Source organism: Callorhinus ursinus, unplaced genomic scaffold (assembly GCF_003265705.2).
Source record: "Callorhinus ursinus isolate GAN/ISIS: 27379988/994484 unplaced genomic scaffold, GSC_fseal_2.0 scaffold25, whole genome shotgun sequence".
NCBI lineage: Eukaryota > Metazoa > Chordata > Mammalia > Carnivora > Otariidae > Callorhinus > Callorhinus ursinus.
The window spans coordinates 8,818,753-8,834,699 of record NW_027397087.1 but is presented as its reverse complement, the minus strand read 5'-3'; the positions used below and the strand labels follow the sequence as shown (position 1 = coordinate 8,834,699).

At 61.9% G+C, this 15,947-nt stretch overlaps 1 protein-coding gene across 1 annotated transcript in view; it reads left to right on the top strand.

Annotated features, from left to right (window-relative positions):
* The window catches only part of SPTBN5 (spectrin beta, non-erythrocytic 5), a 44,633-nt gene that overhangs the window by 27,792 nt on the left and 894 nt on the right, over positions 1 to 15,947 (top strand). The window contains exons 39-67 of the mRNA XM_073877466.1: positions 1,262 to 1,377; positions 1,462 to 1,576; positions 2,367 to 2,480; positions 2,646 to 2,767; positions 3,023 to 3,185; positions 3,391 to 3,579; positions 3,835 to 3,912; positions 4,542 to 4,714; positions 6,431 to 6,521; positions 6,668 to 6,814; positions 7,405 to 7,542; positions 7,622 to 7,878; positions 8,064 to 8,250; positions 8,481 to 8,693; positions 9,160 to 9,356; positions 9,481 to 9,679; positions 9,967 to 10,161; positions 11,046 to 11,201; positions 11,430 to 11,647; positions 11,820 to 12,009; positions 12,230 to 12,406; positions 12,584 to 12,709; positions 13,029 to 13,169; positions 13,438 to 13,509; positions 13,976 to 14,062; positions 14,160 to 14,251; positions 14,402 to 14,487; positions 15,351 to 15,398; positions 15,653 to 15,746. Coding sequence (XP_073733567.1) covers positions 1,262 to 1,377; positions 1,462 to 1,576; positions 2,367 to 2,480; positions 2,646 to 2,767; positions 3,023 to 3,185; positions 3,391 to 3,579; positions 3,835 to 3,912; positions 4,542 to 4,714; positions 6,431 to 6,521; positions 6,668 to 6,814; positions 7,405 to 7,542; positions 7,622 to 7,878; positions 8,064 to 8,250; positions 8,481 to 8,693; positions 9,160 to 9,356; positions 9,481 to 9,679; positions 9,967 to 10,161; positions 11,046 to 11,201; positions 11,430 to 11,647; positions 11,820 to 12,009; positions 12,230 to 12,406; positions 12,584 to 12,709; positions 13,029 to 13,169; positions 13,438 to 13,509; positions 13,976 to 14,062; positions 14,160 to 14,251; positions 14,402 to 14,487; positions 15,351 to 15,398; positions 15,653 to 15,746 — 4,181 coding nt within the window. The remainder of the gene's footprint in view (positions 1 to 1,261; positions 1,378 to 1,461; positions 1,577 to 2,366; positions 2,481 to 2,645; positions 2,768 to 3,022; positions 3,186 to 3,390; positions 3,580 to 3,834; positions 3,913 to 4,541; positions 4,715 to 6,430; positions 6,522 to 6,667; positions 6,815 to 7,404; positions 7,543 to 7,621; positions 7,879 to 8,063; positions 8,251 to 8,480; positions 8,694 to 9,159; positions 9,357 to 9,480; positions 9,680 to 9,966; positions 10,162 to 11,045; positions 11,202 to 11,429; positions 11,648 to 11,819; positions 12,010 to 12,229; positions 12,407 to 12,583; positions 12,710 to 13,028; positions 13,170 to 13,437; positions 13,510 to 13,975; positions 14,063 to 14,159; positions 14,252 to 14,401; positions 14,488 to 15,350; positions 15,399 to 15,652; positions 15,747 to 15,947) is intronic.

Genomic DNA, 15,947 nt, shown 5'->3' with positions numbered 1-15,947 from the left:
CCGTACTTTCTCCGTCTTTAAAATGGGGTTAACGCCTGCCTCTTAGGTAAGGGAGCAGGGACGTGAGGTGGTGGCTACATGAGTTTATACCTGTGATAAAACTGCAGAGAACCGTACCCCCCACACACAGATGCGCGCATGCAGAAACACACACTCCGAATAAAGCCCGTAGTCGAGTTCGTAGTTATAATGTCCGTTTCCTGGTTTCCACTTTGTACCCCGGTTATATAAGATTTTACCCTCAGGGAGACCTGGGGGGAGGGTACGTGGGGCTTCTCCATGCTACTTTTGCAATTTCCTGTGGATCTGTAACGATTTCAAAATTTTAAAAAAGAATGGATGGAGTGGTAAACTGCAACTACCCATAACCCCTGTTCAGCCTCTTGGCCCCTCCTCACCACACCCCCACACGCACCCCCAAAATCTCTTTCTCTTATGTGCTCCAGATGAAAGAAATAGGACAAATGTAGTTATAGTCAGGTGTTAGAGACCAAACACGCTCCCGTCCTCCCTCCGGTGCCAGTACCTACAGTTTGTAAAAAGGCCGCAGTGCTCGCCCCCAGCTCCCCTTTGCTAGTGGAATTCACAGCCTCGGGCCCAGGCGCTGCGGTAGAAGGAGAGCCACAGAGGCTCAAGGAGCGGGGCTGGGATCCCGGCTCGGCCACACATCAGCCATGGTGGCCTCTGACTCTGCTCTGGCGTCTGTACGAGGAGTGAAACCCCCTTCCCTGCCCAGCTTGTACGAGACCCTTCCTCAGAAGCACTTTGGGAATTTTAAGCTGCTCCACCGGTACAAGCTGCTCTTACTGGGGGCAGGACCCCTGTACTCCCTCCCACTGCCGGGGACCCCCGCCCCATGGGCCCGTAAGCCCCTCTCACTAAGCAGCCCCAGCCCAGGACTCGTAGGGGTGCAGACACTCCGACACCAGGAGACCCAAGCTCACCATTTGCTTTGCTTTTATCAATTCTTAATCTCAGTTCTTACTCTTGCTTTCTTACCAATTGCTTTCCTGAGCAATTTAACTTTAAAGCTTCTGTTAATCATCGTTCTGACCGAGGAGCGTGTTTCCTAGGCTCAGACACGCTGGGGCATCTAGCTCGCTGCGCCCAGCCCAGCCGGGGGTGCGGCTGCCTCCGATCCCCCAACACGCTGCCCCTCACCCTCTCTCGGGGCCCGGGCAGACCCCCCACGTGCTGTGACTGCTCGGGGTGGGTGTTGCCGCTGCCCTCACCCTTCCCCCCGCTCCCCTCCCCCTCTCAGGACACAGTGAATGACACCCACGTCAGGAGCGTCAATGACTTGTCCCTGAAGCTCGAGAACCTGGACCCTGAGCAAGTCAGAACCATCCACCAGCGGCGACAGCAGCTGAATAGCAGGCCAGTCCCGGGGTGGGAGGCAGTGGGGCCAGGAGAGGGGGCTGGAGGGCCACCTCCGACTCAGCCTTACACCCTCCTTGCCAGATGGGAGAGTTTCCATGGCAACCTACTCTGGTACCAGCTGCAGCTGGAAGGGGCCCTGGAGATACATACGTTGTCCCGAGAGCTGGATGACCTGGCTGCGTGGATAGGGGAGAAGGTAAGCAGCGAAAGACCTGGCAGCCAGGGGGTGCACTCACCCAGAGTTTCCTGGGTGTCCCGTCCTGGCTCCCCTCTCCTCTTCAGCTGGGGTACTGACGGTCGATGCTGCTAGGGGTCCTTCAGGGCTAGGGAGAGGGGTCTGCCAGGGGCTCTCGGGATATCAACTCTGGGCCCCAGAAGACCCATTACAGGCTTGGAGGCTGGCCCACCTGGCTTCTAGAAACACTGTGGATCAAGAGGCCAGAGCACAGCTCCCCCTCACACTCTTCCCTCTGATGTCCCTGAGCAAGCCCAGAGCCCGCAGGAGCATTGCCCCGGAGCGCACCGGCAACCACAGAGAAACGTGGGCTACACGCTGGCGGGGCGGGCGGGGGGGGGTTGTGAAGAAGTTGTCTGCCGCCGCCAAGAAGTCCCGTGTGACACAGATGGTGCCCTGTTCTGGGTGTGCCTCAGTCTCCTTACTCCTCTGTGCTCCCTGCCCGAGCCGGCCGGGCCTGGCTGGCTGTCCATGCTCGGTTTCCCCCCAAGGGAAGGAGAGACCGAGGAGACACGGTGTGTGGAGGCACCACCCAGAGATGACTGGGTCAGAAGGAAATCCATCCCCTGGTCTCTCCTGGGAATCGTCCTCCTTCACTGAAGGAGGGGGCCTGTGGTCAGCGGAGGGCACGGGGAAGGGGATCAGGTGGGGTACTTGCTTCTCACACAGAAACCCCGTGGCCGGTGACCCCTCTGCAGTGAGGGGGAAGCGGGGGCAAAGGCGAAGCCAGTAACGTTGCCTTCCTTCCCAGGCCGCCCTGGTCCAGGCCCCGGACTATGGGAAGGATCTGGAGAGCGTGCAGAGGCTGATCTGGAAACACAAGGAGCTGGGGCAAGAAATGGGCCTCCTCCAGGCCCGGGTGGAGGTGTGTCCTCCTCTGTGGGATGCGGCTCGGGCACACAGGGCAGGAGGGCTTCGAGACCCCGGGAGCTGGCAGACTGCGTTCAGCAGTACACCCACCCGGAGGCTGGGGGCCTCCTGCAGCCGGGGCTCCCCTCACTGCAGCCCCTGAGCCTGGCTTTTCCCACAGTCCCTAGAGCGGGCGGTGGGCCGCGTCTGCCAGAGAAGCCCCGGGACAGCCCACAGCCTCAGCCGCAAGCAGCGGGAGGTGACGGACAGTTGGTGGCAGCTCTGGAGGGGGGCCCAGAAGCGGTACGAACCCCTGGGCCTGTTTCCTCACAGACTTAGTCTCCGTAGCTTCTCTGTCTCTCCCCTTCCCCTTAACCCTGGTCTCCCCTGAGAGCCTTTGTCTGTCCTTCAAATCACCATTGGTACTGTCCCCCTATGAATTCCCAGCCCATGGGCCCTTCTCTGGCTAAGGGGACTCGGGGATGGAGAGCAGTGGTGTGGGTGTGAGGGAAAGAGGGGCTCAGAGGCCCCGCAGCTAGCTGATGAACCTGTGGGCAGGGGGGAGTCACTGGATGCCTTACACGAAGCTCAGAAACTGCAGGCCATGCTGCAGCACTTGGTGGGCTGGGCCCGGGGGCTGCGGGCAGAGATGGAGGGCCGGAGCGCCCCGCGCAGCCCTGCTGAGGCCCGGCGCAGGCTGGAGGAGCACCAGGAGCTCAAGGTGAGGGCCGGGACCCTGCGACCTCACCTCTTCTCTGCCTTGTCCCGACCGGTGATCCCATCTTTCTCTTGGGTCCTTTCTCCCTCACCTGCCTCTGCCTTTCTCCTCTTGCATCCCACCCACTCCGCTGTGTTCCTGCCTCGTGCCTCCTCTCTCGCACGGAGGGAGCCCCAGCCTCGGGGATCTGAGGCCAGTCTTGCGACAGGCCGAGCTGGACTCCCGGACAGACAGCATCGGCCTGGCCCGAAGCACTGGGCAGCGACTGCTTGCAGCCGGCCGCCCATCTACCCCTGACCTCCGCCGGGCCCTGGCTGATTTAGACCAGGAGCTGAGCAGCCTGGAAGGGGCCTGGCAGAAGCACCAGCTCCAGCTGCAGCAGGCCTTGGAGCTCCAGGTAGGCAGCCTCCATCCTGCCCCCACCTAACCCCACCGTCCCCTGGTCAAAACCAAGCCCAGAGAGGCCGCTGTTCCATGGGCTTGCCCACCGCCCAGCGCTCAGCTCGCCCGCAGTAAGCCTGCTGACCGTGTGCTCGTTCTTTTGAGCCAGGGTCTTGGTCCCTGATTTCTCCTCGGGGCACCAACAGGGCCACTCCACCTCCAGCAACAGGACCCTCTGCTCACTTCCTCTTGCCTTTTCCTTTCTTGACAGCTGGTTCTGCGTTCTATGGAGCAGATGGAAAGTTGGCTCTGCAGCCAGGAGGCCTGCCCCGCTAGCGAGGGTCCGGAGGTAGGTGCCAACACAGGTTTTACCAAAGCAGCGACCAGTGCTGCCTGAGCTCCCCAGGCCAAGGGGGTGCCCCCCAGCCTCTACCACATCAGTCATCGAAGTCTTCACCCGTCCATGTTTGCAGTGTTTGTGCACCTGGGGCTCGGCCCCACAGGGAATGTCCTGGGAGCTTAGAGGGTGAGTGCAGGCCCTTTGGCCCACTCTTGCCTCCTTCCCACAACTTCTCACCTCTGCCCTCCTCACTTCCCTCCACTGAGGTTTGTTCTTCCGGCCACTGTCTCAACCCCTGTGGCAGTCAAGCCTGACTCAGGGGAGACCTCAGAAAACTCGGGGGCTAGCTTGTCCTGTGCTGACAGTCTTACCGGAGTGCAGAGCGGGGGTTGTTTCTGTTAGGTGTAAAAGCTCCACCTGCCCTGAAGAATCTGACACTGACCCTTATCCCCAGTACCTTCCCTGGTTAAGGATCACTGCCCTAAAGCCAGATGCAGCCTTGAGAAATCAGGGGGATGTGTTCGGGTAGAGCACTCGCCATGTGGGTGAGCAGTGGGTGGCATGGCCGTCGGTGAGCAGGCAGCTTGGGATGGGAGGGGCAGCCCTGTGGACAGTAGCGGCTTCCCTGCTCCCGCCAGGACTCTTTGGCCACTGTGGAGACCCTCCTGCAGAAGCACAAGGTGCTGGAGCGGGGCCTGGAGGCTCAGGCTGAAAAGATCAGGGCGCTGGAGGCCGCGGCCCGCAGCCTGCACCGGAGTGGGCACCCTGAGGCCCAGGGTGCCCTGGGTCGGTGCCAGGCCATGCTCCTGAGGTATGTCTGGCTCTGGGCCATGGGTAGGAGGGCCAAGATCGCCAGCCTTTTCCAGGGGCTGAGGTGAATGCCAAGGCCCCAGCACTCCTGCCCAGCCTAGCATGTGGCCACCCGGGGAGATAAAAGGGAGTTTTACCAAGTAGCGTGTCCCAGGAAACTGAAGGAGGGGCGACCTCATGGAAGCACAGTGGCTAAGTGGCCTGGGCCTGCAGGGCCACGGTGTCCTGAGTTTCTGTGCTGCCCCCTCATGGTGGGACTAAGGGGAAATGCCTCACAGAGTCTTGGGTCTACAGGGCGGCGTGGGGGGGGGGTAACAATGCCTGCCTCTTAGGGTAGTGGGGAGGGTTGAGAAGGTACCCTTGATGTCTCAGCATGGTGCCCGCCACTCGGGCAGGTTGGCACATTTCTCATGCTCGTTTAAATGAACCTGGCACAGCTTATGAGACGCCAGGCTCTGCTTTTTGTCCTCATAAAAGCCCATCTGGTTCAGCCACCTCATCCAGCTTCTCAGACTTTTAGAGCAAGGCAGATTTGGCCAAAAGCCAGATCTCAGACTGACGGGTGTCTGTCTCTTTCCCAGAGAGCCCACTGGCATCCTCAGTGCTTGTCAGTCCGCGTGCAGACACTCCAGCAGGGGTAGGGCTGGGCCGTTCACTCCTACTCCTTGCATGTGGGACGCCACCTGGCTACCGGGAGGTCTTTGATTGACGACAAATGTTGCTTTGCTGGCCTCTGTCAGCACCCTCCTCTCGTGACCCCCAATCACCTTAGGTGGTTTCTGGCAGGCCTGACTGCCCGCCGGGACAATGCCACCCTGACCCCTCCCTTTGGGCTTCTGGCATCCTCTGCAGGGGGAGGGGTACACATTTCATCAAGCCTCGCTCCATCTCCACCCCCCCACACACACCCTCTGGTAGCCCCAGCAGCGGGAGACAAGAGTTTCCACTCAACACCGGTGTGGAGACTCTACGGATGCTGGCAGCGTTAGACATTTGTCCCTATTTATTTTTTAGATCACATGCCTAATTATTTTTGCTGTGCATATGGCAATGTATTTGATACATTGGTACAGAGAGAGGTACGCACATATATAAATCAGTAGACACACACACACAAATACATACACATTTGGGTGGGGACCCGTTCACAGTTCTTCCTAATAGCAGTGCGTGATCCAAACAGCGGTTTAGACACTGTACTAGTTGGCTAGGGCGGCCGCGACAAAATCCCACAGACGGGCGGCTTCAATGCCAGAGACGTGTTTCCTCTCAGCGCTGGAGGCCCGAAGTCCTCCATCCAGACGTTGGCTGGGGCGGGGGGGGGGGGGGGGGGTCTGTCCTGAGGCCCCTCTCCTTGGCTTGCAGACAGCCATCCTCCTCTCGCTTCGCAGGGTTGTCCCTGTGTGTGTGACACCTGTGTTGTCCCTGTGTGTGTGACGTCGCGGGTTAGGGGGCATCCTGAGGAGCTCATTTTAACTTAATTCTTTAGAACTCTGTCTTCAAATACAGTCACACTGTGAAGTACTGGGGATGAGAACTTAGTGAAGAGGGGGAGTAGAAGGTCTCTCCATTTCAAAGGGAACCCCAGACTCCAGGCGTCCTGGTCCAGGAGAAGGGCCGTGGCCGTGGCCGTGGGGAGGGCATGCGCACACAGCCCTGGAGCAGCTCCAGGTCCGGGGAGGGGACCTGAGGGCCCATGACACCCTCCTTCTGGCAGGAAAGAGGCACTGGTAGAGCGAGCCGGCACCCGTCGCCGCCAGCTGGAGGAGCTCCGGCAGCTGCAGACTTTCCTGCAGGATTCCTCTGAGGTTCCCCTTGGGTTGGGGGGTGGGTAGTGGTTGTGGTGGGGAAGGAGCTGCTCCGGGGAGAGGCCCCCCTTCCTTGGAGCAGCCCAGAGGTTTGGGGGAAGGGGAGAGCCCGAGGCAGCCGAACCTGGTCCTCCGCGTATGTGCAGGTGGCCACATGGCTGAGGGAGAAGAAGTCGGTGGCCCTGGAAGAGGGCTGGAGGGACCCCGCTGTGCTGCAGGCCCACTTGTGGAAGCAGCAGAGTCTCCAGGCTGAGCTAGACGCAAGCGTCCACCACCAGCAAAGGCTGCAGATGGTGAGGCCCTGAGGGTCGTGGGAAGGTCCTGCAGGCCAGAGAGCATGGAGAGACCCCGCAGAGCCCTGGCGAGGGCTCTGATCCAGAGTCACAGATGGCCGACATTCATCGAGTGCTTTCTGTAGACAGGCATCATGCTAAGCACCCAAGGGTAGCGAGAAACAGTAGCTTTCCTGGGGCACCCTCTCCAAAAAATAGTGCCTTTTCAAGAATCCTAAAGATCATGTTTTGACGGGATAGTTTTTAAAGCCAGCTACGAAAGACATTAGGGGACGGAGAAGGCCACAGTGAGCAGTCCTGTGGGTAAACAAGCCAAAGTGCAGCGTCTTTTAAATTTACCCTCTCCCACCTACAAAGGGTGGGTCCTGGCCCCAGGCTGGCTCCATCTAGTATAAAGCGTCCTGCTAAAAATGTTTGATGTTTTATCTCCGTTGTTCTCTCCATTCTATGGATAAGGAAAATGAGCTCTGAGAGGTTCAAGAATTTGCCCAGGGACACACAGCGAGCACGCAGGCTGGTGGGTGGGGCCAGCACAGGCCCCCTGGCACCAGCAGTCCTAAGTCCCTGCGGTGTGCCCCGTGTGGCCGTAGGAGGGGCAGAGGCTGCTGCAGGAGGGCCACCCGGCCTCAGAGAGCATCCGGGAGCAGCTGCGGGAGCTGGGAGAGCTCTGGGACGAGATGCGGGCCAAGAGCCAGAGGGAGGCAGCCGCTCTGCAAGAGGCTTGCAAGGTGGGCTCTGTGCGCCACGGAGCAGCTGGAGGGGGCGCTAGGCCTCTCCCCCCTGTGCCCACCTCCCATTCTGCCCCAGGCCCTGCATCTCCGGCGGAGTGTGGAGGAACTAGAGAGCTGGCTGGAGCCTGTGGAGGTTGAGCTGAGTGCCCCCATCGGGGACCCGGACCAGCCTGGGCTGGATGAGCTCCTGCGGGCACAGGGGGAGCTGGAGGCCGCCGTGGATGGGCGGGCCAGGCGGGCACGGTGGCTGCTGGACCAGGCCCGGGTCCTTACAGGGGAAGGCCGCTGCCTCAACCAAGACGTGGAAGACCAGGCCCAGCAGCTGCTTCGGAGGTAGAGCTGCCCCTGTGCCTGCAGGAGCTGCCCCCTTCCTCCCTGCCCTCCAGCTTGTCTCCTCTGGGCTGTCCCCTACCCCCACGGTGGGGGGCACTGAGTGGGTGAGCGCTGGGTCACTGTCTGGCCCCAATACTGACGGCCATGGTCCCTGCCTGCCCTGTCTCCACCCTCCACCGTTGCAGGTTTGAGAGCCTGCAGGAGCCCCTGCAGGGGCGCAGAGCCGCCCTGGAGGCCCGGAGCCTGCTCTTGCAGTTCTTCAGGGATGTTGATGAAGAGATGGCGTGGGTGCAGGAGAAGCTGCCTCTGGCTACGGCCCAGGACTGCGGGCAGAGCCTGAGCACCGTGCGACACCTGCAGGAGAAACACCAGGTGTGGTCTCCCCCGCCCATACCCCGAACCTCAGATAGAGCACAAGCCTCAGTCAGCCAGTGATGCTGGGAGCTCTGCGCCTCTGGGGGGGGGGGGGCTTGGGGGGCACCCTGGGTTCTTCGTTGGCCATAAGGACAGAGAACTCCTCCGGGAGCAAATCCGTGGGATCCTGTAAGGCTTTCTGCATGACGCTGGGGTCCCCTGAGGAAAGTCTTCCTCCGACTCTGCAGAACCTGGAGAGCGAGCTGAGTAGCCACGAGGCTCTGACCCAGGCCGTGGTGGCTGCGGGACGCAAGCTGGTGCAGGCCGGGCACTTTGCAGCCGGCGCCGTGGCCGCCCGGGTGCAGCAGCTGGAGAGCGCCGTGGGCTGCCTGCGGGCAGAGGCCACGCAGAGGCGGCTGCAGCTACAGCAGGCTCAGGAGGCCCAGCAGTTCCTGACGGAGGTGAGGGGCTGAGGCGGAAGGGCGGGGGCTGGGCGCGAGGAAACCCAGAGTGTAAGCGGGGCCTAGGCTCTCTGTGCGTCTCCTGTTCCCTCCAGTAAGTGGCCTTCTGCCCCCCCCCCCACCCCGCCCCTGACCTCTTCCTTCTGCGTGGCACCCAGAGCACGGGCCCTTCCCTGGGTTCGCTGTTCTTTTGTTGTGTTGTTTCTTCTAAACCGGTGGTTCTCCGTCATTGCTTTCCATCAGAATGACCTGGAACCTTTAAGAAATGCGGATACTCCCATTCCATTCCAGACCAGATCAGACTCTTTAGGGGTGAGGGCCAGGCACAGGGAGCGTCAAAACTCTCGGCACTTCCAGTGTGCAGCCAGGGTGCAAACCACGGCTCCAAACCTCAAGGCCGTGCACTCCCAAGCTGGGAGCCCTAGAGGCCATCATCCAGGGAGGACTCTCCTCTCTGCCACCCCAGCTCCTGGAGGCAGAGTCCTGGCTGGAAGAACGGGGCTGTGCCCTGGACATCAAGGATGTGGGCCAGAGTGCCGAGGCCACGCGCGCCTTTCTGCGGGGGCTGGAGGCCACCAGGAGAGACCTAGAGGCATTCAGCACGCGAATTGAGAGGCTGCAGCAGATGGCGGCCCTCCTGGAGAGCAGGCAGAACCCAGAAAGGTGGGTGGGAGCCAGGCGCACGCAGGGAGGCGCAGGGAGGGCTCTCCCTTCCGAGGCAAGTGAGGCCGCTCCGGCCTAGAGAAGAAGGGCTTCAGCGGGGTTGTCTTCCTTGCCACGGCACCAGGGCGCTGGACCGGATGCGGGCGCTGAGGGCGGCCCATTTAGGGCTGCTGCAGAGGGTGGAAGGCCGGGGGCAAGGCCTGCGGGAACAGCTGCAGTGCCACCAGTTGGAACGGGAGGCCCTGCTCCTCGAAACCTGGCTGGCCAGCAGGGTGGCCACGGCTGAGTCCCAGGACCTCGGGCGGGACCTGGAGGCCGTCAAGGTGAGTCTCTCCCGAGCAAGCCGGGGGCAGAGTGGATGGAGGCTGAGCCAGGGCAAGGGAGGTGTGTGTGCCTTTGGGCGAGAGGGAGGCAAGGGCGTGAGCTGAAGGGAAGAAGGTGGGCTCTGGGCGGATCCCCATGGTGCTAGAGCCAGAGCCGGGGGACGTCCGCTCCCGCCCCGTCCAGTACGGATGAGGGGACTACCAGATGCTGCCAGGCCCTTCGCGAGCTGCAAGAGCTGCTGGACACCACCTCCGGTGTGACCCTCCCTGGTCCTCTGTCCCCACAGGTGCTAGAAGAGAAGTTTGATGCTTTCAGAGAGGAAGTTCAGAGCCTGGGGCAGGCCAAGGTGCAGGCCCTGAGGGAGCTGGCGGCCTCCCTGGAACGGACGACCCCTAGGTACTCTCCCAGGATTCAGGCGCAGAGGAGTCGCATCGAGGCCGCTTGGGAGAGGCTGGACGGGGCAATAAAAGCCCGCAGCCAGGTAAGTGCGCCCAGGCCGGGCCAGGGGCAGCCACGGGGCAGGAGCATCCATGCCTTCTGCCTGGGTCAGGGATGAGCAGGCCCACCAGGGTGAGCGTGCGAGTGTGTGAGTATAAGCATGGGTGGGTATTCGTGTGCAGACAGAGGCGGCTGCCGCTGATTCCCAGCACTAAGCAGATGGGGACTCTCGAAATCTTGCACCTCTACCCCACCCCAGCCCTCTCCACCAGTTTGCTTTCCGGCCGGCAGTTCACACCTCCAGGGAGAAACAGAAGGCAGGTCTGGCCAGCTTCCAAGCCCCTCGAAACCCCCCTAAACACAGGCCTCAGGTTTGAAGATACACACCGGGTTGATCTCTCCTCAACCACACGTACTTAACTGGCTCCTTCACTGCGCCCCCTCCCTCTTCGAACCTCCATGCCCTGCGTGGATGGGCTCCATGTTGCTCCCCGACCTGTGTTCTCAGCCGTAGCTGCTGGTTCCTATAAAAGCGGGCTGCTCCCCAAGCCCCCGACAGCCTGGGCAGCCTCCTGAGCAGGCCCTGCCCTCCTAGCCAGTCCTCCCAGAAACCAAACTCCTCCCTCACGTGGACCCATCCCCCGCTGCCTCAGAGCCTCCATTTCTGCCTTTCTCGTGATTTGTACACCAAAGGCCCTCTTGTCACAGAAGGCCCCCCCGAGGCCTTACCCCCTCACCAGTAACATCATACACTCATTGAGCACCTGCCACATCTAGGACATTCTCTGTACCTGGTGGTCATGAATGAGTCACTGAGCCCTGTGGTCCTTGTTATTTAAAAGGAGGTGGTCCACGAGGCCATGTCTCCAGGGAGAAAGGACCCTAAGAATGAGCTCAACCCAGAGCAGGCCCTCCCCCCTCTCCCAGAGCCTGGCCACAGCCCGGGAGGTCCGTGGCTTTGAGCAGGCAGCGGCTGAGCTCCAGGGCTGGATGCAAGAGAAGTCCACCCTGATGGTGAGAGACATCTGTGACCACAGCTCGTCCTCAGTGCAGACCTTGCAGCAACAGCACAGGTGCCTGGAGGTGAGAGTGCCGCCCAGTCTCCCTGCAGGTGGGGGGTAGGGCCCCCAGAGGGGAGAAAGGAAGGCCCTCCTAGCCCGGCAGTGCTTGCCCAGGTTGCGGAACAGAGTGGGAGTTGGCTTGGGAAATTCTGGGAAACAGGAGCCACCCAGAGAGGACCAGGTGCTCCCAGAATGAGGGGCGTGCATCAGGTTGTGGGGCGTGAGGCCTGATCGGGTATTCTGGTGGCAGTGGGACCTGGCAGCTGTGGAGAAGGAGGTGGCCCGGGTGCGGATGGAGGCCTGCCGACTGGGCCAGCTACACCCCGTGGCCCGGGAGGGCCTGTTCCAGCAGCTGGCCAGGCTGGAGGAGGCCTGGGCCACCCTGGATGAGAAGGCCCGGGAGCGGGGCCAGCAGCTGGAGCACGCAGCCCGGGGCCAGGCCTTCCTTGGCCACTGTCGGGAACTGCTGTAGGTGGCATCCCGCCCTGGTATTGGCTCAGCTCTGCCCCCGCGGGGTGGGGAGGGGGGGTCACCGCAGCTCTTCGGGGAGCCGGACTCCCCTTCCCCCGGCACACCTCATGCCCTGCTTCCTGAGGCCGCTCTCCCAGCCCTGACAGCAGCTTTGTCTCCCTACCCCCAGAGCTTGGGCTCAGGAGAAGCAAGCTCTGGTTTCTTCCGGGGAGCTGGCCGGGGACGTGGTGGGGGCCGAGCGGCTTCTGGTGCAGCACGCGGAGCTGGGGCAAGAAATCAGGGAGCACTGCCTTCGAGTGCAGGACGTGCGGCGGGAAGGGCAGCAGTTGGTAGACAGCGACCACTTCCTGTCCCCGGAGGTATGAGCACAAAGGGGATGGAGCCCAGCTTCCCAAGGCCTTGGAGCCCCTAGCAGAAAGCGAACCCCTCAGGAGAAGGCCCGCAAGGAGCAGAGAGAGAAGCAGAGAAGGGAGGGGGAGGGTCTGGGCCCTGCCCGGACCCCTCCGCTGGGCACTCCGGCCCCGCCCTGCCGCGGTGCTTCTGCTCGAGCGTCTGACGCATAGCACCCCTTCCCACCAGGTGACAGGGTGTCTGCAGGAGCTAGAAGGGCGGCTGCAGGCACTCACAGAGGCCTGCGCCCTACGCCAAGAGCGCTGCGAGGAGAACTGGGGCCTGCAGAAGCTGCGGCAGGAGCTGGACCGGGCCGAGGCCTGGCTGACCTCCCGGGAGGCTCTACTGCTCGACCCCAGCTGTGGGGTGAGCTCAGGCCCCCCAACCATGAGCCAGCCGCACTGAAGGGCAGCCGCGGCCAAGGGTGGGACCTGCGGTCCCTTGGCTCCCTGACCCGTTAAACCAGGTTGTGGACCGGCGGTGGGGGCGGTGGCTCTCGGCACCCCTTGGAGCTGGGCCTCACCCCGGCTGGCTTCTCCCCAGCACACTGCGTCCGATGTGGAGTTGCTGCTCTGCAGACACCAGGACTTCGAGAAGTTGCTGACAGCCCAGGAAGAGAAGTTTGCCCAACTGCAGAGGAAGGCAGAGGAGAGAGGAGGCTGGGCGAGGGTACGCCCGCAACAAGGGGCCTGAGGGCTGGGGTGGGAGCAGTCTGAGCAGGGAGCCACCCCAGGGCACTGAGCCCACCTCCGACCCCTTGGGAAAACCCTGTTTTTTGCCTGGCCTGCTGCAGGGCCCCGTCACCAACCCCCCTTCAGGTAGGCTGGAGCCCCACTGTGAACTAGGATGACGGGCAAGTCTCCTAAGCAAGCTGAAGCGGGAAGAGATGAAGACCCATGAGAAGACAGGGCTGCTCTCAAGGGGCATTCGGGGAGGAGAGGCTGGGGCATGGAGCCCTGACCTGGCTCACCTTACTCCCCTCTCCAAGGCGGAACAGAAGCTGCCGCAGCAGGGGCCAGGGCTGAGCCCCGGGGGTGCTGGCCATGCACTCACCGTCCTCCAGCAGAGACCCTTCGGAAGCCGGGGGCCCGGAGTACAGCTGGCTGAGACAAGGGACCTGCAGCCAGGTGTCCCCGTCGGGCCGCACATACCCCCTGCCACCATTGTCTCTCTGGAGCCTGCAGCCCGGCAGCAGGAGCCCAGTGGGGCCGGGGCCGTGGGGGTGAGGCCCAGACCCTGGACCCAGCACTGAGCCCCAGGGGGGTGGGCACTGGGCAGAGGAGCCGAGAGTCCTCAGGAATGAAGTGGTCAGAGAGGGGTGGATTCCTAGCCCACCTTTCAGAGGGGGCCTGTCCTCTGTTGCTGGATGTTTCCTGGGTCCCATCTTGCCCCTTCAGGATGCAAAGGGTGCCCCCACCGCGGAGGGGTTTTTGGAGCCCCGGCAGCCGCTCCCGCCTGCAGGGAGGCAGGTAGGCAGGAGGAGGCTCCTTCTCCAGGCTGCTCTCCCCCACAGAACCAGAGGGCTCAGAGGGGCCATCAGGGCCTGGCATCCTGACGTGATGGTGGATAATCCCCTCCCCCCCATTCTTAAGACCATTTCATTCCTTTTTATTATTTAAGTAATCTCTACACCCAGCGTGGGGCTCAAACTCAAGCCCGAGATCGGGGGAGGGGGGTGTCTCACACCCTACTGACTGAGCCAGCCCGGCGCCCCAGGACAGTTTCATTCTTAAGCTGCCTCACAGCTGCTGCCCCCAGCCCGGTGTGGCGGGGGCGCCTCTTCCTCCTCTTGCTGGTTTCCTGGCACATCCTTCCCTGGCTCCCTCTTCCCCATGGACTTGGCCTGGGAGTCTCTGGAGACAAGCAATCGTGAGGATGGGCTGCAGCCTCCCCTCCACGCCCAGCCGGTGCAGCCTCCCTGCCTTCTCTCTACAGCCCTGCTCGAGCCCCTGGGATGGCTGCCACGGGAGCCTGGGGAGCAGCTCCCTGAGCCTCTTCTGGGCCAAGAGGACGGCAGCGGAGGTACTGGGTAGTGGAATGCGGGGGGGGGGGGAGGCAGAGGACAGGCCCACGGGGAAGAACGGACATGGCACTGGTGACCCCTCTCATCTCTTCTCAGGATATGGCCCCAGTGGCCACCCTTGACCTCGGAGGAGCCCAGCGTGAGAGGCCGGCGAACCAGCACGGCAGGAAACATGCTTTCTCCTTAAGGTGAGGGCCAGGTGGGGAGGGAGACTGTGGCCCCAGAACACGACCTGACCCAGCCAGCATGGCCTCCCAAGAGCAGCAGGGGGCTGGAGGCGCAGGGGCCCACGGGTGTGGGAAGCCAAGAGTTTTGACCGCCGGCTCTGTGGATGGCAGGCTGAGCAGCGGGGTGGAGACCCTGTGTGCGGCACCTTCGGAAGGGCAAGCTGAGAGCTGGCATCGAGCCCTGAGCAGCGCGGCCGGTAAGCACCAGGGGCACCTGGGGAGGGACTTGGGGCACTGAGTCCCTGGCCCCCAACTGCTGTTTCACGCATCCTCCGAAGTGCCACATCTAGTACCTCTCTAGCCTGAGAGGTTAAGTGGGACTTAGTGTCTTCTCAGAAAGTTTAGGGCCCAGTACGGGTAACCCACTTGCCAAAGATCACAGCGCTAATTAGTACCAGAGGGAGGGCCGGGCTTGCCCCCCTGGTTGCCTCCTGGCCCTGTTCTGCCCCCTTTGGAATCTGCCTCTCTGACTTCCCTGCACGCTCCTAAGGCTTTGTTCTGTGACCCTGGGACCTTCTCTAACCTTCCACTCCTCAAAAAGCTCTGAATGCACTGCCCTTGGGGTATCTTGTGGACAGTGGCCAAACCCAGTTGTATCAGGAAGGATGCCTGGAGAGCACCTCTGCCCCAGAAGTCTCTTGTCAATGTGATCAGATAGGCTCCACCCAGAGACAGTGATATTCAGGTCATGTCCTCAGGCTGCTGCGAGACCTGGGTGGGAGTCTCTTCCTGTTCCTCCCAGTCTCTCGGGGTTCCTGGCTCACTTCCTCACATGGTCTCTGGTCCCCTGGGAGCTGAGTCTGTCCTTCCAGAATCCCAAGGGGATCTTGAGTGTCTTCAGGATCTTCTCCAGACTGAGCCTCTCTTAGCCCGTCTGCACTCAGCCTTCTAGGAGGCAGGGGTGCGCTGGGGACCTGCCCGAGTGCTGGGCCCGCACTGCGCACCACATGGGCAAGGCTCGGTGCGTAACACAGCCCTCCTGTAGCAGGCACATCGGTCTGTTTGGGCTGCTTTTAACAAAACTATCACAGACTGGGTGGGTAACATTTATTTCTTACAGTTCTAGAGACTGGGAAGTCCATCAAGGCGCCACCAGATTGGGGGTCTGGTAAGAGTCGTCTTCTGGGTCGTGAGTGGTGCCCTCTCACTGTGTCCTCACTTGGTGGGAGGGGCCGGGTGGTTCTCTGGGGTTTTTGTAAGGGCTCCACCCTCATCACCTAATCACCTCCCCGTGCCATCCCCTTGGTATTAGGATTTCCACAGAGGGATTTGGGGGTAGACACGAACACGCAGGGAGGCTGCTGGCTGCAGAGGCCTACCACCGGGGCCAGCGCTGACCACTTTTCTCCCTTTGCTCTGCAGCCCACAGTCTAAGCCTGGAGCTCCCAGCCAGACCTGTGGGCTTCCCAGCTGTGCCCACTGTTGAGAGAGTGCCCGGCACCGCCGGCCCGCTTAGGTAGGGCCTGTGGCTATGTGGGCAGGTGGGAGTCCTGACCCCGTAACTGGCACAGCTGCTGCCCTCTTAAGCGCGAGATCTGGAGACTCAGCCCTAAGCTGCTAGGATATGGACTAACCCCCGTATTTGAGACCCTCAGCAATAGAAAATCCTAGCACCCACCCCATCGGGTACAAAGCTCTGCTCGGAGTCCAGGCCCTG